At 40.0% G+C, this 25,681-nt stretch overlaps 2 protein-coding genes and 1 non-coding gene across 11 annotated transcripts in view; 1 reads left to right on the forward strand and 2 right to left on the reverse strand.

Annotated features, from left to right (window-relative positions):
• Positions 1–19,921, forward strand: NAA20 (N-alpha-acetyltransferase 20, NatB catalytic subunit). 3 transcript variants are annotated; one of them, XM_036321251.1, is made up of 6 exons: positions 2–145; positions 6,823–6,847; positions 7,284–7,335; positions 10,677–10,812; positions 18,398–18,543; positions 19,250–19,921. In XM_036321251.1, exons 1-6 carry the CDS (start codon positions 93–95, stop codon positions 19,333–19,335), a joined length of 498 nt encoding a protein of 165 aa, XP_036177144.1. In that variant the 5' UTR covers positions 2–92; the 3' UTR covers positions 19,336–19,921. The 3 variants fall into 3 exon arrangements, with proteins under 3 accessions (XP_036177145.1, XP_036177144.1, XP_036177143.1); XM_036321250.1 differs by lacking the exon at positions 7,284–7,335 and adding an exon at positions 9,909–9,999 and having other exon boundaries at positions 5–145; XM_036321252.1 differs by lacking the exons at positions 7,284–7,335; positions 18,398–18,543 and adding an exon at positions 9,909–9,999 and having other exon boundaries at positions 1–145.
• Positions 19,388–19,526, reverse strand: LOC118663917. The gene has a single exon (XR_004970211.1). It is a non-coding gene; the product is annotated as a small nucleolar RNA SNORA79 (small nucleolar RNA).
• Positions 19,393–25,681, reverse strand: part of CRNKL1 (crooked neck pre-mRNA splicing factor 1) — a 22,001-nt gene continuing 15,712 nt past the window's right edge. For 4 of the 7 annotated variants that reach the window (XM_036321244.1, XM_036321247.1, XM_036321245.1 and 1 more), the window contains 4 exons: positions 24,740–24,979; positions 23,383–23,484; positions 23,046–23,294; positions 22,010–22,287 (listed from right to left, as the gene is read on the reverse strand). In XM_036321244.1, the coding sequence (XP_036177137.1) occupies positions 22,120–22,287; positions 23,046–23,294; positions 23,383–23,484; positions 24,740–24,979 (759 nt within the window). In that variant the 3' untranslated portion in view covers positions 22,010–22,119. Of the gene's footprint in view, positions 21,216–22,009; positions 22,288–23,045; positions 23,295–23,382; positions 23,485–24,739; positions 24,980–25,681 lie in introns of those variants that run through there. The other 3 variants (XM_036321249.1, XM_036321248.1, XR_004969814.1) reach the window with 2 other exon arrangements.

Genomic DNA, 25,681 nt, shown 5'->3' on the forward strand with positions numbered 1-25,681 from the left:
TCCGCCTTCCAGAGGGGCGGGCGCTCGCTGGATGACTTCCGGCGGGGCGGGCGAAGTCGCGGCGATTCTGCTTTGGCGGCGGCGGCGGCGTAATGACCACGCTCCGGGCCTTCACCTGCGACGACCTGTTCCGCTTCAACAACATGTGAGTGAGATGCGCACTGGCGAGCCTGGTGGCGCTCCCCCTCCCCCGGGCCGGGGTCCGAGGAGTCAACTCCGCCCGGCCGCCGCTGGTGCCTCCCGGGGGGCTGCAGGCCGAGGCCAGGGCGGGGGCGGCCGCTCGGGCTGCCCTGCTGACCGTGGCCGCGGCGCTCTAACTTCATCCCGCCGCCCCGCGTCCTCCGGCGGCTGTCAGGCTGCGCTGGGTGGGCGCAGGTGGCGGCGGCCTGGGAGCCCGCGGCCGGAGCCCGGCCCTGCTGCCTCCGGGCCTGGGACCGGCTTCCCCTTGTCCTGGAAACCCCAAAAGTCCTGGCCTGGAGGTCGCGGCGAGGTCAGCAGCTGAGAGCGAAGTGTCCGATGCGGCCCCCCGGGTGGAGGCGGGTAACTTTAGAGGATGAAATGAGGAGGTGACCAGCCCCCGCCGCGGTTCCTCCCGCAGTGCGGTCGGGGCTTGGTTTTGTCCGGGTTCCCGGAGCGGCGCCCCCAGCCGGGGCACCTTACTCTGCTGTGCAGCGGCAGGGCGGGGCACGCTGGTGCAGGCCCCTTCGTGGCAGTTTCTTTCAGTCCGAGTTGTCAGGATAGGCGACTTGCAGGTACCACCCCCCCCCCCCCCGAACAAAACATGTTTGTTATTTTTGAATTTGTGAACATTTAAACAGTTGACAATTTTACCTCGAACACCTGTGTGGGCACAGCAGCAGGATTCTGCAGTGAACATGTTGCTACCTTGGCTCCATTTGCGACATCCATCCCGTCATCTTTCCGTTTATCCCACATTCATCCATCCCTCCCTCCACCCACTAATCCCCCATCCACGTTTGAAAGGTGGACAAAATGTTGATAATGAGGAAGAGGGAAGCTCCGGAGAAGGGAGGGGGAGTTAAGGTGGGGAAGCTGAGGCGTGGCGGGTCGCCTTGGAGACGAGTGTGCCGTGCCTGCAGTGGTGGGCCTGTAACTCAGTAGCCAGAGAGAGAGGGTGAAAGGCGTTCTCCATTGTCGAGGGGCTTACACTTGATCCCGCTGGAAGGAGGTTCTGTTTGAAGCGGCAGAACGGAGGCAGTTTGTGCGGAGCTCTGGCTGATCCCAGCGCTGGCACTGCGGTAGCATTTAGTCCTCACAGCTCGCTGAGTAGGTGGTCTCATTACCCCCATTTTATGTATGAGCAAACTGAGGTACGGAGAGCAAGCGAATTGTCCCAGGTGTGAGGGCCTTGCAGTGAGAGCGAGTCAAACAGGGAGTCTAATTAATCCAAGGAGATTGGCAACAGCCGTGGTTCCTAAAGAGTGGCCCCTGACCGTTGGGAACGTTTTGGAAATGCAAATTCTCGGGTGTTTGAGAACCACTGCTCTGAAGCCGGAGCCCTTCAACACAGAGCTGTGTGGCATAGGAGGTTAGTAGAGGAGGTATACCAGGCAGGTAAGCCATATAGGAGGGCTTGGCAATGGCCCAGAGGTGACAGCTCAACAAAGGCGTGGGTTTGGGTGGTTCAGGCCTGGGAGGTGACAGTGTGCCTTGAAACTTCAAAAATAGCAAAGGCAACGCCTCTTGGAGAATGAGTTTTAACTGAAAATCTGGGAAGGGACAACTCATCTGTGAAGATGAGTTGAGGAGAAGGGATGGTTATCCTCTGATAACCATCGTTCTGTTATCTGTATCTGTGATATTCTGACTTTTATTTCATTTAGCGTAATATTCTCAAGAGTTCATCTAGGTTGTCACAAATGGCAGTATTTCATTTCTTTAAGAGGAATAGTATTCCATTTTACAAAATGTATTGCTCTAGTAAAGTAATTTGATCATTAAGTCTATTATTAATATAATAAATGTCTCCTAATTGGTTTTTAATGAAAAAGTTCATTAAAGCATGAGATGTGCAATAAGACATTAGATTTCAAAGAATCATTCAGTTTAATATGGCCCTTCATTGTATGTCACTAGAGGAGCTCCTCTTCCTTCCCATTTTCTCCTCTTTCTCACTTTGATTACGGCACTTGGCTAGAGAACTCTGAGAATCACAGGATTAGGTGTTGCAGGAAGAACTGAAAGAAGCAGTGGATGTAGAAACATTCGAATTAACTTAACAGTTTATCCTTAGAAAATTATCTACATACCTACTTATGGAACCGTACTAGTGAATGAAACAGGATAAAATACTATCTTTAGGGAATTTACATTTTAGAGGGGAAAACAAAATAAGAAAATACATGCAGAACTTAGTGTTCAGTACTAAGGAGATATGAGAGCAGTAAAGGGAAATAGGAGGTGAGTGAGATTCAGCTTTAGGTAGCATGTTAGGGAAGGCGTCCCTGAGAAATACCTAGGGGAGAGGCGGTGAGTCACGTGGATGTTAGGGTCGGGGGAACTTGCAGGCAGAGAGAATAGTAAGTGCACAGATACGTTTCCAACAGAAGGGGCCAGTGTGGCTGGAGCAGAGTGAGTGGGAGGGTGAGGGGACGCGGTCACAGGCAAAGGGCTACATCTTGGAGAGGCCGTCATAGGACTTGAGATTCTCTGTCAAGTGCACTGAGATACCAGGTGGAGAACTTAGGTAGGCAGCTGGGCATGCAAGTCTCAAGTTTAGATTTGGTCTAAAGATAGAAATTGGGAGGTTAACTCTCTGTAGATGATATTGAAACCAGGAGGCTAGTGATGTAAGTGCTGGAGTGAGTGTAGATAGAAAAAGGATGGTGCCCTGGGGCATCAAGTGTTATGAGTGCAGACCTAGTGGCCCAGTGCGGTGGGAGGAAAACCTGATGGTGGGATTGTAGAAGCTGAGCAAGGGGAGTACTTCAGGTGGAGGGAGTGGGGGACTATGTCAAGAGCTGCTGATGGCTAATTGTGAAGTAGGTTTGTACACTTCTTCCAGAGGGAGTGGGGAATCGCAGGAGCAGGGTCCCGGGAAGTGCGAGGTAGTGGGGTCTGCTTAACAGAACTCTAAGCATGGTCACAGGAGAACAAGTAGAGTAAGAGTTCAGTGGAGGGAACTTGCTGAAGCTTTTTTCTTGCTGTTGTATTTTCTTTGTGAAATAGGAAGCAGCTGAGATCCAGGAGGGGGGTGGCCTGTTGGAGAGTTGAAGCAAGAGGAAAGAATGTGTTAGAGCAAGTGATTCTCCAGGTGTGCACCGGGGCCCCTCAAGATTGTTTTGGGGCTCTGCAAGGTCAGAGCTATTTTCATGATAACACTAAGATGGTTTTTTGCCTTTTGCACACTCATTCTCTCACAGGTGCATAGTGGAGTTTTCCAGATGTATGATCTTACAACAGCAAGTATAACAGACAGATATGAGAATCCTGTCTTCTATTAGGCCAGACATTAAAAAGATCTGTAAAATTGTTAAAACAATGCCATTCTTATCACGACCTTTTATTTTTTTCAAATACATCACACAACTTTATGGTAGGTCTGGGGAAATGCATTATTGATAATAAATGGTGAAATAATTTATCTTTAGCAATATAATTATATATGCAGAATGTAAGTGTGGATGCTCCCGAAGCAACACCATCCTAGTCCCTAGAGTTTGGCTGATTGTACTTGCCTTCACACTGCTAGTTCAGGTAACACCACAACTGAACATCACTTTCTTCCTACTTTACAGTTCTCTCTCTGTGTTAATGATATTGGCAAGTTCATACAAAAAAAATACAAGAAAAATGGCTTTTAAAAATTTATTGCTCTAATAATTTGATCATTAAGTCTATTATCAGTATAATAAATGTCTGTCTTCTAATTGATGGTTTTTAATGAAAAAGTTCATTGTTACCTTTCAGAGAAAGTGCTGAGCACAGTGTCAGCCCATAACAGGCAGTTGGCATTACTCTCCCTTTCCCATAAGCAGTGTTCATACTTATAACAAGGGTCTGTCTACACAGCAGCAAAACCAAAGTGGTCAGTGTTTTTATTCACCCTCCCACCAAGAGGGGGACTGATCATGCCTGAAAGACCTCTTTTCTACTTTTAGGCTTTGGTGTTCATTTTAACTTGATTTTACTTTAAAAAAAATTAAATTTATTGGGGTAACATTGGTTAATAACATTCCATAACTTTCAGGTGTACAGCATTTGACACCTGTGTATTCTATGGTGTGCTCCCCATCTGAAGTCTAGTTTCCTTCTGTTAACCATATGTTTGACCCCCTTTATCCACTTCACCATCACCCCATCCCACTTCTCCTGATAACCACCATTCTGTTATCTATATCTGTGATATTCTGACTTACTTCATTTACCATAATACTCTCAAGAGTTCATCTATGTTGTCACAAATGGCAGTATTTCATTTCTTTAAGATGAATAGTATTCCATTTTACATATATACCACATCACCTTTGTCCAATCATTCATCAGTGGATACTTAGCTATTGTAAATAATGCTGCATTGAAAATAGAGGCACATATAGCTTACTGCAGAAGTATTTTTATATTTTTTTTGATAAATACCCAGAAGAATAATTGCTGGATCATTTGATAGTTCTATTCTTAGTTTTTTTGAGGATTGTTTTTGTTTTGTTTTCTATAGTAGCTATACTAATTTACCTTCCCACCTACAGTATACAAGGGTTTCCTTTTCTCTATATCATCCAACATATATTTTTTGTCTTTTTTATAATAGGCATTCTTACAGGTGTGAGGTGATATCTCATTGTGGTTTTTTTTTTTTTTATATTTTATTGATTTCTTACAGAGAGGAAGGGAGAGAGATAGAGAGTCAGAAACATCGATGAGAGAGAAACATCGATCAGCTGCCTCCTGCACATCTCCCACTGGGGATATGCCCGCAACCCAGGTACATGCCCCTGACCGGAATCGAACCTGGGACCCTTCAGTCCGCAAGCCGACGCTCCATCCACTGAGCCAAACCGGTTTCGGCTCATTGTGGTTTTAATTTGCCTTTCTCTAATAACTAGTTATATGTCTGTCTTCCTGGGAAAAGTGTCTGTTCAGGTCCTCTGCCCATATTTTATTGATTGTCTTTTTGTTGTTGAGTTTTACAAGTTCTTCATATCTTCTCCCATTTGGTTGGTTTCTTTTGCTTTGCAGAAGTTTTTAGTTTGATGTAGTCCCATTAATTTCTTTCTGCTTTACTTCACTTGCATTTGGGATCAAATTTAGGAAAACATTTCTGAGACCAATGTCCATAAATTTAGTGCCTATGTATTCTTCTATGTATTTTATTATTTCAGGTATTATATTCAGATCTTTAATCCATTTTAATTTTGTGTATGGTATAAGATAGTTTAGTTTCTTTCATTCTTTTGCATATGGCTGTCCAGTTTTCCCAACACCATTTCTTTTTCCATTGTATATTCTTGGCTCCTTTGTCAAAAATTAGTTGCGTGTGTGTGTGTGTGTGTGTGTGTGTAATAAAAGCCTAATATGCTAAGTGTCCGGCCGTCCAGTCAGCTGTTCAACCAATCAAAACATAATATGCTAATGATATGCTAAGGCTGCTCAGCCACTTGCTATGACGTGCGCTGACCACCAGGGGGCATACAATCGACCGGTCGACCAGTCGCTGTGTCGTGCACTGACTACTGGGGGGAGACACTCCGACCGGTAGGTTAGCTTGCTGCTGGGGTCCGGCTGATTGGGACTCAGCAAGATGGGCTGGACATGGCCTGGAGACCTCCCACCATCCCTCCCCACCTGGGCAGCCTCCTGCGTCCTTCCCCAACCCCAATCGTGCACTGGTGGGGTTGCTTGGCCTGGCCTGTGCCCTCTCACAATCCAGGACCCCTTGGGGGATGTCAGGAGAGCCGGTTTCAGCCCAGTGGCGGAACGAGCAGTCGCTATGACATGTACTGACCACCAGAGGGCAGACACTCAATGCAGGAGCTGCCCCCTGGTGGTCATTGCGCTCAGCCAGAAGCCAGGCTCACGGCTGGCAAGCACAGCAGCAGTGGTGGGAGCCTCTTCCAATTCCACAGCAGTTGGACATCCCCCGAGGGCTCCCGGACTGTGAGAGGGTGCAGGCCAGGCTGAGGGATGCAAACCCCCCTACCCCCCCCCCCGCATGAATTTCATGCACCGGGCCTCTAGTGTGTGTGTGTGTGTGTGTGTGTGTGTGTGTGTGTGTGTGTGTCTCTGTCTGTCTGGGTCTATTTCTGAGCTCTCAGTTCTCTTCCATTGGTCTATGTATCTGTGTTTCCGCACATACCATACTATTTTGATTATTGTAGTTTCATAGTATTGTTTGAAGTCAGAAAGTGTGATACTTTCAGCTTTGTTAATTTGTCACAGGATTACTTTAGCTATTTGGGGTCTTTTGTGGTTACATACAAATTTTTAAAAACGTTTATTCATGTGAAATGGGTGAAAAGGGTTAAAAGGTACAAAACTTCCAGTTATAAAGTAAATAAGTCATGGGTATATAATGGATAGTATGGTGAGTATAACTAATGATACTGTATTGCATACTTAAAAATTGCTAAGCGAGTAGATCTTAAAAGTTCTCACCACAATAACATTTTTGCAACTGTCATTTTGCAATATGGCCATTAGGTAATTTAAACCATCCTCCTGAGCCCTAAAGTTGGTTTTAAAGTGGATTTTGCATGTTTTGATTTCCTTGTGCATATTATTTTTAGTTTTAATGTTTAATGGGCTTATTTAAACTGGTTTTGTAAACACTGCTTACTACTGTCTTTTCCTTATTTCTTTCAGTAACTTGGATCCACTTACAGAAACTGTATCCTTTTTTTAAAAAAAAAGTTGAAGGCTTACTAAAAGGAAAATAGAGAAACAAAGGAAAAAAAATAGACCAGTACTGAAAAACTTTAAAACCTTTAGATCAGGAAACATCATAAACAACATTGAAAGCAATTTAAATAAACTGGGAAGATTTGTCTTAAACCTGCCTAACAAGTTGCTAATATAGTGACCTCATAAATCTATAACAATACAGCTACCCTGCCCAGCTTCCCCTCAGTAGTATGGGTGTACACAACAGAAAGTAGTGAGTTCAGCAAGATGGGTTATTTCTGTGTGTTCTGAATGAAGTCTGGAAATGATGTGCAGTCTAGGGCAGGTGGTGGTTCCATGTAGTCACCAGTGACCAGGTTCTGCACTTGAACCACTCTGCCATTCCCAGGGTGACTTTGTCCTTCCTATTCCATGGCTGCCAGAGCAGACAGCATCACATCCATGTTTCTGGCAGGAGGATCAACAGAGGGGAAGGTAAAAATATTGTTTGCTGTATCTCGTTGATCAGCACCTGCCTCACTTAGGTAGCTGTAAGAGTCCCAGAATGTGCCTACTTTAAATTGGGGCTTATTACTAAAGTGAAGAGAGGATTTGGGGTAACAATGAGCAGTATCTATCTGGATCATGTTGCACTAACAAACAACCCCCACATCCCGAGTGGCTTAAAAACACAAAGTTGGATTTCTGGGTTATCCATGTCCATTGCAGGGTGAGGGGCAGATCGTGGTGGTGGTGGGGGGGTAATATTAACTGATAATTCAATATAAGAGGCTAGTGAACATATTAGTTCAGTCTTACCAGTCAGAAGACGTGAATTACAACCAAAATAAAATGTGATGTTTTACTTATCAAAATATCTAGAATTAAAAAAAAAAAAAGATAAAACTCAGTGCTGATGAGGGTGTGTGGTTATAGGAACATTCTCATAGATTGCTAATGATGGCATAAACTGCAATAATTTTTTGGAAGTCACTTTGGCAATGTAATTTATTTTATTTTATTGATTTCAGAGAGGAAGGGAGAGAAACATCAATGATGAGAGAGAATCATTGACTGGCTGCCTCCTGCATGCCCCACACTGGGGATCGAGCCCTCAATCCTGGCATGTGCCCTTGACCTGAATCAAACCCGGGACCCTTCAGTCCACAGGCCGATGCTCTATCCATGGAGCCAAACCGGCTAGGGTGGCAATGTAATTCTTAGTAATTCCAGTTCCTGAAGCAGAAAATAATAAGCAACAGAGGCAATTATGTCAGGGCATGACGAACTAAGGTGCAAGAGCCAAGTTTGCACACTGCCTGTTTTTATAAATAGTTTTACTGGGACACAGACATGCTGAGTAATTTTCTATTATATATGGTCTTTTCCATGGCCTTCACAGTTTGAGTAGTTGCAACAGGGACCATATGGACCACACAGCCTAGAATATTTACTATCTGGCCCTTTACAGAAAAAGTTTGTTAACTCCTTAGTTATGTCATTACAAAAATATTTATTGCTGTTATTAAAAATTGGGGATAACATTCATTCACAACAAGAAAATGACTAAATAAATTAATCTCTATTCATAAAGTATTTTAAAAAGTTTGAGAAAGTGGAAACAACCCAGACATCCACTGTCAAGAGAGAGTATATTTAAATTGTCTTTTCACAACAGTGGAACACTATACAGCAGTAAAAACTAATGGTAGGTAGTTTTACTATTTTTAGTTTTAATGGGCTACGTATCAAAAACAGAGTTGAGTGGGAAAACCAAAAAAAGAAACTCTGAAGTTTTCATTTATATTTTAAAAACTATGACCTATTGAAGATCTTTCCATGTTTAAAAATAGTAAAAGGATTTTGAAGAATTTTGAATGACACAAATTTTCACCATAAAATAAGGGAAGTATTAGGATTCATATCAACTTACATGGTTTGTTTCCAGTTACCTGCAAAGTTTACAGTAAAAGTCTCATAATCCAGGTGAAGCCATATTTGAAAGGAACCTACCAGCTCCTAGTGGTTGATGAGTGGGCACATTGGAGGAGACAGTTATGGTGTGTTTTAAGGCTGCATGGTAGGAAGACTGACTGGCCTGTCATTTTAGGGGTTAAGTTTGAAGAGTATTGAAAATAAAGCTTGTCTTTCAGAGGAGAGTTTGAAGAATTTACTAAACAGGTTTTCCAGGAACTTAAAAAAAAAAAATTATATATATATATATATGATCGATGATGTCCCTTCATGGAATTGCATCAGCAAGCTGACATGAAGGAGAAATATAGGAATGAGTACGTATTAGTAAGGACAACAGGGTTGAAGAGTTAAGTAATGAGCACTCACTCTTAAGTCAGCTTTTATTTGCATAACTAGAAATGGAGAATTTAAATCAGTGGAAGGGAAAACTGGGTAATTGTTAAGTTGCCTCTGGAAGTACTTAGTTTTTGTTTTGTTTTCCAGGATAAGAAACAGTTTATTGTAGAGAAGAAATTTCTCATCCCAAAATATAGAAATCTGTACACCTCTGCCACAATTGATACATATGAACTGTATAAATTTACACCAGTTCAGAAATTACCAAATAAAAAACAACTAGAAAGTACTTTGTCTTAAAGTTACTTTCACAGTCTCTTAGCTGAAGCTAAAGTAGTCATTAATTTTCCAGTGCAATTATGGAAAAGTAAACATACTGAGCATCTATGTACGAAGTGCCAGGGATAGAGTAAACATTACTCATAGTTTTAAGGGGAGACAGATTGTAAACAAATAAGATTATCCGGTGAGGCTAAGTGCTATGCAGAGATTTAGATACAATGAGTCCTAGTTCAGTTTTCTGTTGGATGGTGCAGTTTCCATTCACATTTGAGGTGGTACGTTCAGGTACATTGTTAAAAAATTAGTGCTAACCTAAATTAAATATTTACTGTAATGATATGATTATAGAAAACATACATATATAGAGCTGGGGATAAAGCAACAACATACTTATTAAGGGGAACTTTCTTTATCCCTTTTATGAAGAACTTGTTACTGCCCGTCGTTCTTCACACTCCTTAACAAGACTCTAGTATGGGATTCCTTTTTATTTACAGTATCTTGCCCATTGGCCAGAGTATTTCATTGTTGCAGAGGCGCCTGGTGGAGAGTTAATGGGCTATAGTAAGTATAATGCCACCAGTACTGCTTTGGATAGGAGTTAAGATTTTAATATGGGTTTAAACTGGTTTAGAATGATAAAGAATTGAAAGTGTAATCACGATGTCTATAATTTATTTCCTTTTAACCATTAGAAACTCAGTGATCCCTTCTACATTAGGCATTGTGCTAGGTCCAGCTGTTACAGCAGTGAACCAGCCAAACAGGGTCTCAGTCTTCTTGGATCTTTCAAACTATATATATGTTAAGTTTCTACATAGTTTATTTGGTACATAATACAAGGATTGTAGCATCTTCATTGAGTAGCATTATTAACAAAAACTTAGCTATTGATTGTCGCAGTTATGTATACATGTACACATACCCACACATATACCTATGTGAAATATAGATATTTTTAAAAATACATATTCTGATTCTGTGTTCAAAATTAGTTATGTTTTTAGTATATCATTCCTTTAAAAAAACTTTCTAATTCTGATTCTACAACTAGATTTAACATGACATTTATAAGTGAAATTCAGATAAAAGCACCATTAACCATTAAGTAGATGACTTTAAGATTTAAATACTAAAGGTTTGTCATTAGTTTCCTTTATAATAAAAATGTATCAAACAGTAATTCTATATTTATGTGTAAACCCCTGTGTTTATTAATGAATGCAATCTTTTGTTGGCAGTTATGGGTAAAGCAGAAGGCTCAGTTGCTAGGGAAGAATGGCATGGGCATGTCACAGCTCTGTCTGTTGCCCCAGAATTTCGACGCCTTGGTTTGGCTGCTAAACTTATGGAGTTATTAGAGGAAATCTCAGAAAGGTGAGATCCTATTTTTCTAATAATTTATGAACCCTGATCATTTGATTTTTCTCTGTGAACATTTAAAAGACTTTTTCCCTTCAGGCTGAGTAAATATAATGCATTACAACTTACAGAAGTTTCATTTTTAGCCTCCAGTAGTCCTTACAACAATTCTGTAACATTCAGAATGGCATTGTCCCTATTTTGCCACTGCGGAACATTAAAGAGAAATAAGTGACTTCCCACAGGCTTACAACCTGGGTAATTCGTGGAATCAAATACTAGCCCTCAAAGTTTTGTGTTTTTGTTTCTTTTTTACTATTCTTGCCACTATGGGAGATATTCCCATATTCTTTGTTAACATTGCCCTTGGTATCTTAATGATTTTTTTCACAGTGCCCCTTGACCAAATGGAAAACAGTTTAGTCTTAAGCAGTTATGCTCTGATTAATAAGTATTTATGGCCTAACAACCTAGTAGATATTTAGAAAAAAAGTAAACTGAAAGAAAAAATATTTTTATTTCATTGTTAAGTAATTGTGGTTATTGACTAATGAGATGTGTGCTCTTGTTGGGTATTGTATTCCTTTTCAAACCCTGGAAATGGATTGATACAACCACCTGCATTCCTGTTTCACATTGGTTTTCATGTGGTACTTTATGTTTTTAATCATAGGAACTGCCCAAAATCTGGCTTCATAAAGGTAGTCATCAAAAGGGATATAACATGATGTAATGTATTCTCGATTACATCAAAATAGTGGTTTGTTAGTGTCTGATATGTAAGGTTTGTCTGTGTTTTCCTCAAACATTTGAAATATCCCGCAGCACCTCTGAGTTTTGGGCACCCTGGGACACCCTGGAGCAGTTTGGGGAACTGCCAACATTATGGCTTTTTAAAAAAGACCTATTATATATGTTAAACATCCTCATTAAGTTAGATTAAAGTAATAAAGAGAAAACACCTCCTGCCAGCCCATTCTAGAATAGATATGAGATGTGTGTATAAAGTTTAACCAGTTGCCAAGCTGCCATTTTTTCCTTTACTGTAAATACTTAAAAGTATATAGGAAAGGGAATAGCTACTGAGAAGCACTCGAGGCTTTACACTTAATTAATGGAATTAATAAATATAAGTCTTAAAATAACCCAGGCTTAAAATGCTCCTAGCCAAAGTGGTAGCAAGAGGAACTCAAGCTCATTCAGAGAAGAGAGGAAATGGTGTTAGCCAAAAAGGAAATGAGCTCTAGTCCTTAAGAATACCTAAGATTTAAGTGATCTTTATTTGTATGGATGTGTATATATACCAATATCCACCCATACATCTATACATGTGTATACATGTATACATTAAAAATAGAAACAGCCGAAACCGGTTTGGCTCAGTGGATAGAGCGTCGGCCTGCGGACTAAAGGGTCCCGGGTTCGATTCCGGTCAGGGGCATGTACCTGGGTTGCGGGCACATCCCCAGTAGGAGATGTGCAGGAGGCAGCTGATCGATGTTTCTAACTCTCTATCTCTCTCCCTTCCTCTCTGTAAAAAATTAATAAAAATATATTTAAAAAAAAAAAATAGAAACAGTATGTAACTTCAAAACAAACAAGTAGGGGAAAAAACAGAATGACAAATCATTTTAAAAGAAGAAAGAAAAAGGAAATTAAAATGACAAAATAAATAAGCATGAATTAAGATGATAGCTGTGAATCAAATATTTTCACTAATTACAACAGTAAACGTCAATAGACTAATGAGCCCAATTAAAAGACAGACTTGAGGACATTATGCTAAGTGAAATAAGCTAGTTACAGAAAGACAAATACTGCATGATCCCACTTACATAAGGTATCTTATCTGATAAAAGAAACATGCAAATTGACCATACCTCAGCAACACCCACAAGCCATGCCCACCAGCCAATCAGGAGTGAGTATGCAAATAAACCCAACCAAGACGGTGGTGGCCACAGACTGGAGCGAATAGGAGGCTTGGGGTGCCCATGGCGATGGAGGAAGCCAAGCTTCCCGTCTGCCCTGGCCGGTTGTGGGCTCTGCTCAAGGCTACAAAGTTTCAATTATAGAAGATAAATAAATCCCAGATACCTGCTTCCAGCCACTGTGGCCTCTGCTCAAGGAAGGTCTGAGGCCTGGGTTGCCCAGGGCTGTGGCCAGCTGGCAAACAGCCATCAGCCACTCACCCAGGCTGGCCACACCCTCATGGGGTGAGGGTCCCTGCTGGGGGACTTGGCCAGTCTGCAAACAGCCATCAGCCCCTCACCCAGGCTGGCCAGGCACCCCAGCGGGACCCCCCATCCTGAAGGGGGTGTGGCCAGCCTGAACACAGCCCTCAGCCCCTCACCCAGGCTGGCCATGTTCCCCCAGCAGGGACCCTCATCCCATGGGGGCGTGGCTGGCCTGCAAAACACCACAGGCCCCTCGCTCAGGCCACCCTATGCCCCAAGGGAACCCCCACCCTGATCCGGGACACCTTCAGGGCAAACCAGCCGGCCCCCACCTGTGCACCAGGCCTCTATCTACTAGTAAAAGGGTAATATGCTAATTAGACTGGGAGATCTTCCAGGAGACCTTCCAGGCGTTCTTCTGGACAAAGCCATGGTGGCTGGGCCGAGGTAGAGGCGGTTAGAGGCCAAGAGGGGAGGGTAGTTGTGGGTGATCAGGCTGGTGGGGGGGGGGCGGAGCCGTTGGGGGTAAGCAGACCAGCAGGGGGGCCAGTTAGGGGTAAGCAGGCCATCAGTGGGGGTCAGTTGGAGGTGATCAGGACAGCAGGGGTGGGCAGTTTGGAGTGAGCAGACCAACAGGGGGGCAGTTGGGGGCAAGCAGGCCAGCGGGGGGGGGGGGGGAGGCAGTTGGGGGTGATTAGGATGGCGGGGGGGGCATTTGGGGGCAAGGAGGCCGGCAGCGGGGGGCAGTTGGGGGCAAGCAGGCCAGCAGGCAGAGTGGTTAGGGACAATCAGGCAGGCAGGCAGGTGAGCGGTTAGGAGCCAGCAGTCCCGGATTGCGAGAGGGATGTCCAACTGCTGGTTTAGGCCCAATCCCTGTAAACCAGCAGTAGGACATCCTTCGAGGGGTCCCAGATTGGAGAGGGTGCAGGCCAGGCTGAGGAACAACCCCTCCCCTCGTGCACGAATTTCGTGTACCGGGCCACTAGTCTAAAATAAATTCATAGAATCAAAGAGTGGAATGGTGGTGGCCAAGGAAGTGGGGAGTGGGGAGTTAATAATCAGCATAAAGTTTCAGTTAAACAAGATGAAAAAGCTCAAGTCTGCTATACAGCATTGTACCTGTAGTCAGCAATAATGTATTGTACATTTACAATTTATTAAGATCTCATGTTGTGTTATGAAATAAAATTGAAAAGTAAAATAAAATTGAAAAATAAGGAGACTATTAGGACTATTTACAGGAAATATGTGTAAAGATTAGATATAGAAAAAAAAAAAGATTAGATATAGAAAGATTGAAAGTAATTTTTAAAATTATACAAATTCTAATCAAGACAGTTGATATATGAACAATTGTCACAGTATAGTTCAATAATTACCAGCTTAAAAAGAGTCATTGCATATTGATAAAAGATTTAGTCCATCAGGAAGATGTAATAATAAAAAAATTTCCATACTCAATGACATATTCAATGTAAAAATGCACCACTTGGCAAAAATATACTGAGAAATAGACAAATCATCACCATAATGGGAGGTGTGTCTTTCTAATTACTAGGCCAATCAGACAAATAACAGGGGTCAACAAATTTTTTCTGGGCCAAATAGTAAATATTTAGGTGTTGTGGGCTACCTAAGGTCTCTACTGTGTGTGTGTGTGTAATAATTCTTTAAAATTATAAAAAACATTCTTAGTTCGAGAGCAACAAAAATAAGTTGTGAGCTGACCTCTGACTTCAAGAATTTCAATCAGCCAAAAATCTTTCCACATAGAATACTGGCTTTTCTGGCAAAAATTTTTACCATTCTAATTAAGAAATAACTGTAGGTTCAATTTTCCACAAAGAGGGAATATTCTTTAACTTATTTTTTTAAGGCTAGGATAACCTTGATAATAAAATCTGACAAGAATTAGAAAGGAAATTTGAGGGAAATCCCAGTAAAATCTTAGTAAAATGGATTCAGCAGTTCATAAAGAGGATGCTATATCAAGGGAAGGTTATTTTAACATTAGAAAATCTGTAAGTATATTCCACCACTGTAATAGATTAAAGGAGAACTATTATTTAAGTAAATGCAAAAAATGCATTGATAAAATTCAGTATTCATTCGTCATTAAAAACTTGATCAAACTAGGAAATAGGAGAGAACTTCCTTAAACTGAAGAGTATCTGCGAAAAACCTGTGGTAAATATTGGTGGTGATGCATGCTTTCCTTTTAAAATCTGGGACAAGATAAAGACACCTATAGTTAGCCCCTTTTTAGTAACATATTGAAAATACTAGACAGCACCAGTAAACCAAGAAAAAATGAGGATTGGAAAAAACAAACTTACTTTGCAAAAATAAGATTGGGCAGATAGGAAACTCATTAAGAAGCTACAAGTAAATGTTTAGACCAGTGATTTTCAACCTTTTTCATTTCGTGGCACACATTAATTACTAAAATTCTGTGGCACACCAAAATAATTTTGCCAATCTGACAAAAAAAGTGTAATTTTGATTCATTTACACAATGGCTATTGTTGTGTTGGCTGTTGTTTTTTGACAAGTGCATTTTGATGCCATTGCAAATGGCATCTTTTTCTAAATCTTATCATTTGTATAGAAATCAATTGAACTTTATACTGATGTTAAAAATGGCACACTGGTGTGCTCAAAGAATTTTTAAAACATGCAATACCTGACTTTTAGGGACACTAACATCTTTTCCCCAGTGGTTCTCAACCTTCCTAATGCTGCGACCCTTTAATACAGTTCCTCATGTTGTGGTGACCCCCAATTTCAATGTTACAAATTGAACATAATTAAAGCATAGTGATTAATCACAAAAACAATATGTAATTATATATGTGTTTTCTGATGGTCTTAGGCGACCCCTGTGAAAGGGTTGTTCGACCCCCAAAGGGGTCGCGACCCACAGGTTGAAACACGCTCTATACGTTTCAGAATCAATGTAAGTCCTACAAAAAATACCTGAGATATTTTTACTGCAATTACATGGGCTCTTGAACCAATTACCAGTTTACTATATTAATTCCTTATGCACTGTGGTTTATCTCTGCATTTAGATCAGTGGTTTCCAACCTTTTTTTGGCCAAACCCCACCTAAGCATCTCTAAAATCCTGATGCCCCTTCTGTGACATATAATTCTTATTATATTAAAAGTGAACTCTTACTCATGTGGAGGAAGCCTAAAAGGCCATTAACTTGCATCCATGAAAGAAAAATAAAAGAACAAACGGACAGTTGAAGTACTGAGGAAGAAATCACTAAGAAATTATTAAAAAAATATGAAGTGATATTAAAAAATAGCCAAGTTTCAAAACATATAATAGAGAACTGAAATGCATAAATGTCACTATATTTATATATTGTATATGAGGACCCTAGAACCATAAAAAATGCAAAGAATTCAGTGTTAATAACTCATTCTCGAATTGCCTTCCTTAAAAATCAAATTGCCCCATGTTGGGAACCACTTATTTAGATGGATCATCTTTAATGTCTCTCAAAGTTTTATCGACTTTAGAGATCTTGCAGCTTTTGTTAGATTTTTTTCCCTAAAGGTTTAGTGCAGCGGTTTTCAACCTGTGGGTCGCGACCCCTTCACACGGGTCGCCTAAGACCATTGGAAAACACATATATAATTACATATTGTTTTTGTGATTAATCACTCTGCTTTAATTATGTTCAATTTTTAACAATGAAATTAGGGATCACCACAACATGAGGAACTGTATTAAAGGGTCGCAGCATTAGGAAGGTTGAGAATCACTGGAATAGAGGAATGGTTAAGAGCCTAAAAGAGACAATATATTCCTGAACAACAAAATGGGTGGGTTTGCCCCTTTAGATATCATAGATATTAACCTGTAATGAGTCAGACTCACGTGTGTTCAGGCTGGAGTAAAGCTGTAATGAATAAGGCTGTGTTCGGACTGGTGTAGTTGTCTAGAGTATGGAACAGAATTTGAGAAACAGATCCAGGAATACATGAATTTTTACATCCCTCAGAGGAGGCAGTTGTCTTGAGTGATGAAAGGATACACTTTTCAGTGAAAAGTGGTGGCACAATAGGATATCCATATGGGGAAAAAAATTTTCCCAGCTTGCCATCTTACTATATACAAATCAGTTCCACATTTATTAAAAACCTGGATGTGAAAAGCAAAATTAACAAGCCCTTTGAAGTTAATACAGGAGAGCGTCTCCCTAAGCTCAAGGTAGAAAAGAACTTCTGAAACAAGCCATAAAAAATGCTAACTGTAAAGGAAAAGTTCATATACAGTAGGTCCTTGGGCTATGTCGGAGATTGGTTCCTACGGCACCACGTAACGTGATTTTCACCATAAGTCGGAACCCACCTACGTCACTCACATGGAGCACATACACAGCAGGAATGAAGTGAAACAGTAAAAAAAATTTAAAGAAAGATAACAATTCCTGACCTTTACTTGTGGCAAATAAATAAAAAACATAAAGCACATATGTACATACGTCAAAATGACTTTTTTTTAAATAAATGGGAGACGGTGACGTAACCACGAAACGACGTACGTTGAGTCCGATGTAACCCGAGGACTGTCTGTATTCAAGTTCATTGAAATGAAGTAATTCTGTTCATCAAAAAATACATAAAGATAATGACTATACTAGCCACAAACTGGAAAAAGATAGCAAATTGGAAAAAAGATGTTACATCCTTTACACAATGTTGAATATCCAGCATACCAAACTATAGCATAGGGGAGGAAAAAGAAAAATGTTTCAGAGACCAATAGAGACTTCAGAACCAGAAATCTAAATGGCTAGCAAAAATATATTCAGCCTTGTTAGTAATCCAAAATGCCAATTAATATCCCTGAGGTACTATTATACTGTAAGATTTTCAAGCAAAAAGTCTGATGCAAAAAGCCTTGGTAGTATGGTACTGGAGTCTTACCCATTTCTGTGGGAGTTTAAGGGGCACAGCAAGTTGAGAAACAGACATTAACAAGTTGAAGAAGTGTGCACCCCGACAAGCCAGCAATAGACTTGAGTATTGTATGACTAACTGGTAAAATGGGCATGTCAATTACTATGACATAAAATACACAGTAATTTTTTAAGCCAGTTAGCAGAATTGTGGAAAAAATGTTTTAAATTTTATATTTTAAGAAAATATGTACTATAGGTTTTGAAATATTAGTATGCAGACAGAAAGTCATCTTTTTATACAGTGAAATAGTTGTTATAAATCCTCAGCAATATATGTTTTTTTAAATTGATTTATGATGTAATCACCTGCAAGGTCCTATTACTGCCATTCTATTAAAAGTAGTCAAAGTAAAAGCAAGTATTGTTTTTAAAAATACATGTACCTATTTTTTTTCTATGGTTTCTCACATGGTAACATTTTCCTTTCTTTTTTTAAAAAAAGAAAAGGTGGATTTTTTGTTGATCTCTTTGTAAGAGTATCTAACCAGGTTGCAGTCAACATGTACAAGCAGCTGGGCTACAGTGTATACAGGACGGTCATAGAGTACTATTCAGCCAGCAACGGGGAGCCCGACGAGGATGCTTATGGTAAGCTGTCTTTGGCAAAATCCCAAAGAGGAAGCTGAACATTTACATTCATTCTACAGACTGAAATATCTAATTATTTTAATAAACTTAAAAGAATCATATTTGTTGGACTTAATATTTTAAATTCAATATATAATATTCAAATTTCCTTCAACCTGCCTTTAGGAACCTACCACTAATTAGCTTATATTAACTGACCAATGACTAGTTACTATGTTATTGTCTTACTACATTACTTTACTAAGATTCTGTCAAAAGAACATTTGTATGAAGAGCTGAATCCCAGTTGGGCTTTGGTTATTACCCTCTGGTTACTGGTGATTGAGTCTCACTTGTATAAAGACATTTCCCTTAGATCAGTGGTTCTCAACCTTCCTAATGCCGTGACCCTTTAATACAGTTCCTCATGTTGTGATGACCCCCAATTTCATTGTTACAAATTGAACATAATTAAAGCATAGTGATTAATCACAAAAACAATATGTAACTACATATGTGTTTTCCGATGGTCTTAGGCAACCCCTGTGAAAGGGTCGTTCAATCCCCAAAGGGGCCGCAACCCACAGGTTGAGAACCGATGCCTTAGATTATGGTGAACGGGGAGATAAGGGGCAAAACCTCTTATGGGAACTTTTCCTGTACACTTTAAATTTAATATAAAATTATTGAAATTTGGGTACTTTAATTAAATTTTGCTTCCTAACAGATATGAGGAAAGCACTTTCCAGGGACACTGAGAAGAAATCCATCATACCATTACCTCATCCTGTGAGACCTGAAGACATTGAATAACCATGGGCAGTGGTTCTTAGGTTGATGCTCCAGATATTTTTGTTTTGTTTTGGTTTTTTTGTTTGTTTTCGGAGAACAAACAGATAATCCCATTATCCTGATATTCTCTGAGTGAAGAAAATCACTTTCAATTTACGATTGACCTGAAATCCTAGTGCCAGGCCTGCAGGCAGGAGGAGGAACGGTCATCAAGTCCAGATATTTTATGGACAATATTATTTTTATTGGATGGCATTAGAGTTCTGTTAGAGAAAAGTGCTTATTTAGATCTTAAAGACTAAAAGAAAATGTTTTAAATTTTACTGTTTCCAGGTAGCAACATCATACCTACTGAAGCGGTCCACTGTAATAAAATTCCATCAGAAAGGCAGCTAAGTCAGATGGAAACATTCTATCAGAGTTCATAATATTCACTATATGCTGGGGGAAAAAAGCTCCAATCTCCTCATAAATTCTATGCCTGAGAACCACTGCTGCATATATATATATATATTTTTTATTTTGTATTGAACTATTGATTGAAGCTTTAAAACCATATATGAAATGTTAAATCTAAGATGTATAATAAAGTGCACTGTTGACTCTATAAATGTTTTTTGGAAGTTTGTAAAACTAAATTAAGATTGAGAAAGCATCATTTAGGATATGCTTATTTATTTATATATAGAACATTTTTAAAATGCATACTTGAAATAGTTTCTGACCAGCATACTTAAGCTTCCTTATTTCAAAATAAATTCTTCCCAGTTATTGTTTTCATACTGTTAGTTCTAGATCCTTTCCGTATCTCATATATATTTTACTTAAATCATGCCTTTTAAATTATAAAAAGATGTTGCGGTTTATTCAAAGGGGAAAAAGAACCTAAATCCTAAAGGTCATGTAACTAGATAATAGACCAACAACATACTTTCATGTGTAGTTTTCATCACCTGTAATATATGAAAACATGGAGTAAAAGAAGTAAAGAAAATCCCACAGAAATGATTACTAAAAAGCTGTTACTTTTGAAAGGACTTACTTTGGTAGGGTTGAAAGAGTGAACAAGAAATGAATCCTTTATGTTCTACCGTTAGAGAATAACTTTTTCCTTCATGCATTACACTCTGGTACTTCCCAGGAAGTGTTGACTTTGCATTGATCCGATTTTTTTTTCTTATGCATACATGCAACATAAACATAATTTTAGCAAGACTCTATGATCAGTCACTTTTATTAGCATTTTAGCCTGTTTTCATCTCACCCTTTGACACTGCGCACTTTGCCAAAGGATATTAAAATCACAAATACTCCTCACTGACTAGGCAGACCTCACTACTCAATAGTCAGAACCTGATACCCAACAGCTGATACTGGTCCAGTGAACCAGTGAGACTGAAAACAGTTGCCTTTTATCCTAACAGTCCTATTTTATTCTGCCCTTAAAAAATCACAAACTATCTTATTTTCAAGATACAATTTAGTAACATTAACTAGCTTTTATTCCTGTGGGTAACATATTTGCAAACTTAATAATAAATTTGCTAATTCTCCTTATAAGTGAAAAACAGTCTTAGAGATAAATAGTTCTATAACTTGGGCAGTCAACAGAGCAAAAAAAGATAGGCTTAAGAAATATATGCCAAGTTAAAGGAAACAATTTCAGATCAGTTAATTAAGGCAATTATTTTTTGCTTGAGAATATGAGCAATGTATTATCCAAATGCTATTATTATTCTCCTTGTGCTATTAAGATTCATTGAGCTGAGTAGAACACTGAGAGATACTTACTGGTACTCTAGGTAGCAATGACTCCCTCGTCCAGCGAGTTTGGGGAACATGCCAGCATTGTTGCTGTTAATTCATATATATATGGTAGCATATCAAAGGCTCTGAGCAGCCTATAAAGAGATTTAGTTAATAAGGCTTAACCCTTAATCTAGGGTTTCCCAAACTTGAGTATGGGATATTGTTTTTCATGGCACACCTATTACTGTTTTTTAAACAAGCCATTACAGAGTTCAACCAGTCCGGGAAATTTATTAGGGCATAACTGGAACTTGACTAATATGTTCTTGATAAAAAAGATCGTTTAGAAATATAGTCACTGTAAATTATTTTCCAATTAATGTTTTGAAAAGTACTTAGCATAAATGGCCATGAAAGTAAGGATTTTAGAAGTTAACTTAATCCAAGCACATTCAATTCTATACGGAATGAACATATTTAAGCAAGTGGCCAGGAATGAACATTTTATTGAGCCCTTACTATGCCTTAGGTATGGCCCGTATTTAATCTTCAAAATGAGTTGGCAAGTATTAGCCCATCTTACGAGTGAAGAAATGAAGATAAAGGCTGTTACATATCACTAAGTGGCACAGCCGGCAACAGAATTGAGTTAGTGTGACGGAAGACATGAGAAAGTTAACGATTTCAGATGAACGCATAAACTATCTTTATGAAAAACTACACCTTAAAAGTTACTATAGAATGTAACTTGAAAACTTCTAGAAAAAGATTCCTTCAAAAGCCTGCATTTCATCTAAAATCAATGCTAAATGTTACCTCAGTTAGATTTCCTAATGCATTATGTGCATAAAAATGTTTGGATTCCAGCAAAGAAATCCAGCAGTTACTCACAACCCCCACCCACCTAACGAGCCAAGAGCATTTTTAAAAGAACTAAAAAAATAGCTGCCAAAGATTTCAATCACTTCATTACTGGTGAAATATATAAAAACTTACAGGAGCCACAGAGTTCCAAACTTAATTTATAAAAATAATAAAACATCAGTATGAACAAGATCAGGATTCACTCTCATCAATGTCCTTATCTGGGTCTTGCTCGGCAGCCTCCTTTTCCTGTTGCTGTTTCTTCCAAAGTTTGGCCATGGCCAGGAGCTTGAGATTCGGTTGGTTGGCAGCATCTTCCGGAAAGATGTAATCATAGTATTCTTCCCAGCCTGCATCAGACTGCAGGAAAAAGGCAAACAATTAAAGGATAAGCAAACGTGGCTGAAATACATTTATTTCAGTTACTTTAAAGTGGAAAATATTAACTGGAAAAACCAGAATTCAAAATCAACTTATCTTCATTTTATACAACATCATCAAAGTCTGATACAGAAAGAACAAGGGCCAGGCCTTGAATACTGGGAGCAGATGAGTAGCTGTTGGATTGGTGGTGTTGCAAGTGAAGCTCAGTGAGAGCTAAAAACCTGGTGGAAAATATTCTACAAATCTAAGCGCAGCTCCTCTATAATCAACCAAGGAGACAGTATCTCTAACTACATCTTGTAGTCTAAGATTTTAAAAATGTAAAGATTTACCTAGTATTTACCCAGTAGTGAAAGCCCTCTATCTGCATAATTATTCCGAATCCCTGCCCTAACATCCCCACCTCCAGTGGGTCCACTGATTTCACTTCCTAAAGATCACTCCAGTTCCAGCTTCCACCTCCACTTGCCTTGCTTACCACAGCCTCCCGATAGGGGCTCTTGCAATCTAAGCCCCGTGGGTCTCCTGCAGAAGGTGCCAACGACTGGGTCATGCCATGTTGTGCAGAAGAGCCTTCCTATAGCCTTCCCTGGATTAGGTCCTACCTAAAAGTTGATTAGCCCGACTGCAATTGTCACCTACTGAGGCCTGCTCCCATTCTCAGATGTACATATGCCGCATAAAAGCAGATTTCTAAGTCAGAATGCATTTCTGCTCATTTAACAAGTTCTTACCCCATCATCAGCCTGGACCTTTCTTCTCTTTTTGACTTTCTCTGGCATGAGTTTGTCTACTCTTTCCTTATCTGACGTAGTTCCAAATTCATCTTCAAAGCTTCTCCAAGATTCCAGCAACATAAGTCTCTCTTCTTTTTCCTCACAGTTTCGCATGGTTTTGTTAGCCTCTTCATAAATCTGTCTGCATTTAGGCAAACTTCCTTCTTTCCCTGAAGACAACTCAAACTGTGCAAAACTGATCCATACCTTAAAAACAATTATTATAGAACCAAATTAACCATGTCACCTAGAATACAATAATGCAAAACCAGATAACCTATAAAGCACAGAATACCTTGACATGTTGTGTCCGTTGAAGCAATCGTCGGTAAAGATTGCGTGTTCTTTCAGTTTCTTCCTGCTCAATTTCAAAATCAATGTATGATTTCCAGAGCACCTGAGGGAGATAACTTAATAGGTCAGTCTTGACATTTAAAAGCAATATGCCCCTATCCAAAGCACAACTTAACTACCATTCCAACCCAGGACATCCAGAAACCTAGGACTTTTATGAACAATTAAAGAACAGAAGGCATATGGATAAATAAATAATACTAGCATTTACAAGCTGCCCAACTTGGCTAGAATTCTACATTATGAGAAAAAAAGGCTTGGATTATCTTAGAATTTTTCAAATGATGGACTTATCAAGAAGGGCTGAGAAGCTTGCCATATCTCCCAGGCAGTCATGATCGAGTCACATACAACTGAACTTGCAGGGAGAAACAGGCCTAGATTAGCCAGTGTATACCGTTTTACCTCCACTGTAAGTTCTTGAAATGTCCGAGTTCAACTCAACAAGCATGCAGTGAACAGCTGCCCATCTGCTAGTATGTATAGCCTGTCGAGAGCACAAGGCTAAACAAGGTGTGGCCTGGATTCCTGGGAGCTGGCAGTCTGTGCAGGAGCTGAGGCCAATAGATGGACCTAATACTACAAAAAGCCCTGCCCCAAGGCAGTGGTGGGGCCCAGTGAACTATTAAATGAAAGGTAATATTAGCACAAGATTAACAAAAAGGCTGAGTTCGGTGGCTCCTATTAGATTCAAATTCGTTCTAGCTGTGGTTTGGCGCCACCTTGTGGCTCTAGCTTAAATATTGAAGGGATGATTTCAGATCCTGCTCTAGGCAGGACTTCCAGTACAGTAGCAATAATTCCAGGAGTATCCTGGTTTACTTAGACCCTCTTCCGACAGCCCAATCCAGAGTAAACTGCTAGGAGAATCCAAAGGTGTGCAGTCTCAACTTCCATCTCCCTTGATCTCCAGGTGGGATTATCTGCTGCCTGTCTCCTTGACTTTCCCATCCCCTTTAGCTTCCTGCTTGAGAATGGGAGGAAGAGAGCCAGTCACCCACCCATTATATCCCAATTCAGTTGGGTGTCATAATGAGGCACTACTGTGCTCTGGTATCCACCTAGAGCAGCGGTTGCCAACCTTTCGGACCTTGCGGACCATCAGTTGGCGACCGCTCTCCTAGAGGGCTGCTCCTCTGGCCTTGCTATCTATCTCCAAAACAGAAAAGTCCTCATTTGAGTGGAAAAGACTGAAAATCAGATCTTCTTTATGCTCTAAAATGCACATTTAGATGGTCATCTAAAGTAATACTACAGAGCTGACTAAAGCAAATTTATATTCAACTTGGGATCCTCACCTCTGGCATGTCTAAACGTGGCTGGCTGATGGCTAACTCGTAGATTGCTCGGGCTCTCTCAATATCGCCAAGGATTGTTTCCAATTCTGCAAATTTAATCCAAGAGGTACAATTTTCAGGTCCAAATTCCAGGAACTTTTCATAAAGCTTCCGGCATCTGTCAAATTCTCGAAGCTGTAGCTCCAATTCTATGTAACCTTTAAATAACTTGTTCTTTGGACATTTGCCTATGGAAGTCCCCTAGAAAAGAAAATGACCAACTGCTGTAATACCCTGGTGGGTTTGACTTGTGCAGAGACATTGTCAAACAGAAAATGTTCTCTGCTGAGCAGGAACCATGAAGAGTCAACCTGGCAAGCCACCCTTTCCTTTTGTGATAGCACACTGATCATGATGGTTTTTGACAAAAGGCCAAAGTAACCCTAACCCTCTAATTCACTCAGCTGTCAAGAGAGCCTGTGTTCACTGGTGCCTGTTCAGCAGGAGAGTGTTCCAGAATTATATGGACACTATTTTGGCGCTTACTTAGTTCCTCAGGATTTCCTAGGAAATATGGATGTCAGATGTATAAAATCTCCCAGAAGTAAAAAGGTAGTCAAAGAATGAACTCTACTTTGCTGTCCACAGCCAGGGTGCAGAAATAGAGTATTTGATCCTATTAAGAAATTTCAGAGTAACTGTTAAGAGGAGGTACATTTGATACAACAAAAATTTTGCACAGGATCAGACTAAAGATCAGATCTAAGAGCAGATCTTTCCAGTGTGAGAAAAGATCTGGTAACTGTTAGCTATAACTTCCCAATGTTGAAATAAAATAATTTAAGCATTCTCACCCAATCTTCCTTCAAAGGCCATGTGTACTCTAACATGTCTCAGTGTTTAAAGGCATATTTCTATTTCTAATAGGAACTGTACAACTTATAAGCACTAAGACTTTAATTT

Source organism: Myotis myotis, unplaced genomic scaffold (genome assembly GCF_014108235.1).
Source record: "Myotis myotis isolate mMyoMyo1 unplaced genomic scaffold, mMyoMyo1.p scaffold_m19_p_9, whole genome shotgun sequence".
NCBI classification, from domain to species: Eukaryota; Metazoa; Chordata; class Mammalia; order Chiroptera; family Vespertilionidae; genus Myotis; species Myotis myotis.

Excerpts from the sequence above, each read along its gene's own strand:
- NAA20 (XM_036321250.1), top strand. The coding sequence starts at position 93 with ATGACCACGCTCCGGGCCTTCACCTGCGACGACCTGTTCCGCTTCAAC. Across the intron at positions 146-6,822 it reads CTGTTCCGCTTCAACAACAT|TAACTTGGATCCACTTACAG; the intron begins GTGAGTGAGATG and ends TATTTCTTTCAG. Across the intron at positions 18,544-19,249 it reads GCCCGACGAGGATGCTTATG|ATATGAGGAAAGCACTTTCC; the intron begins GTAAGCTGTCTT and ends GCTTCCTAACAG.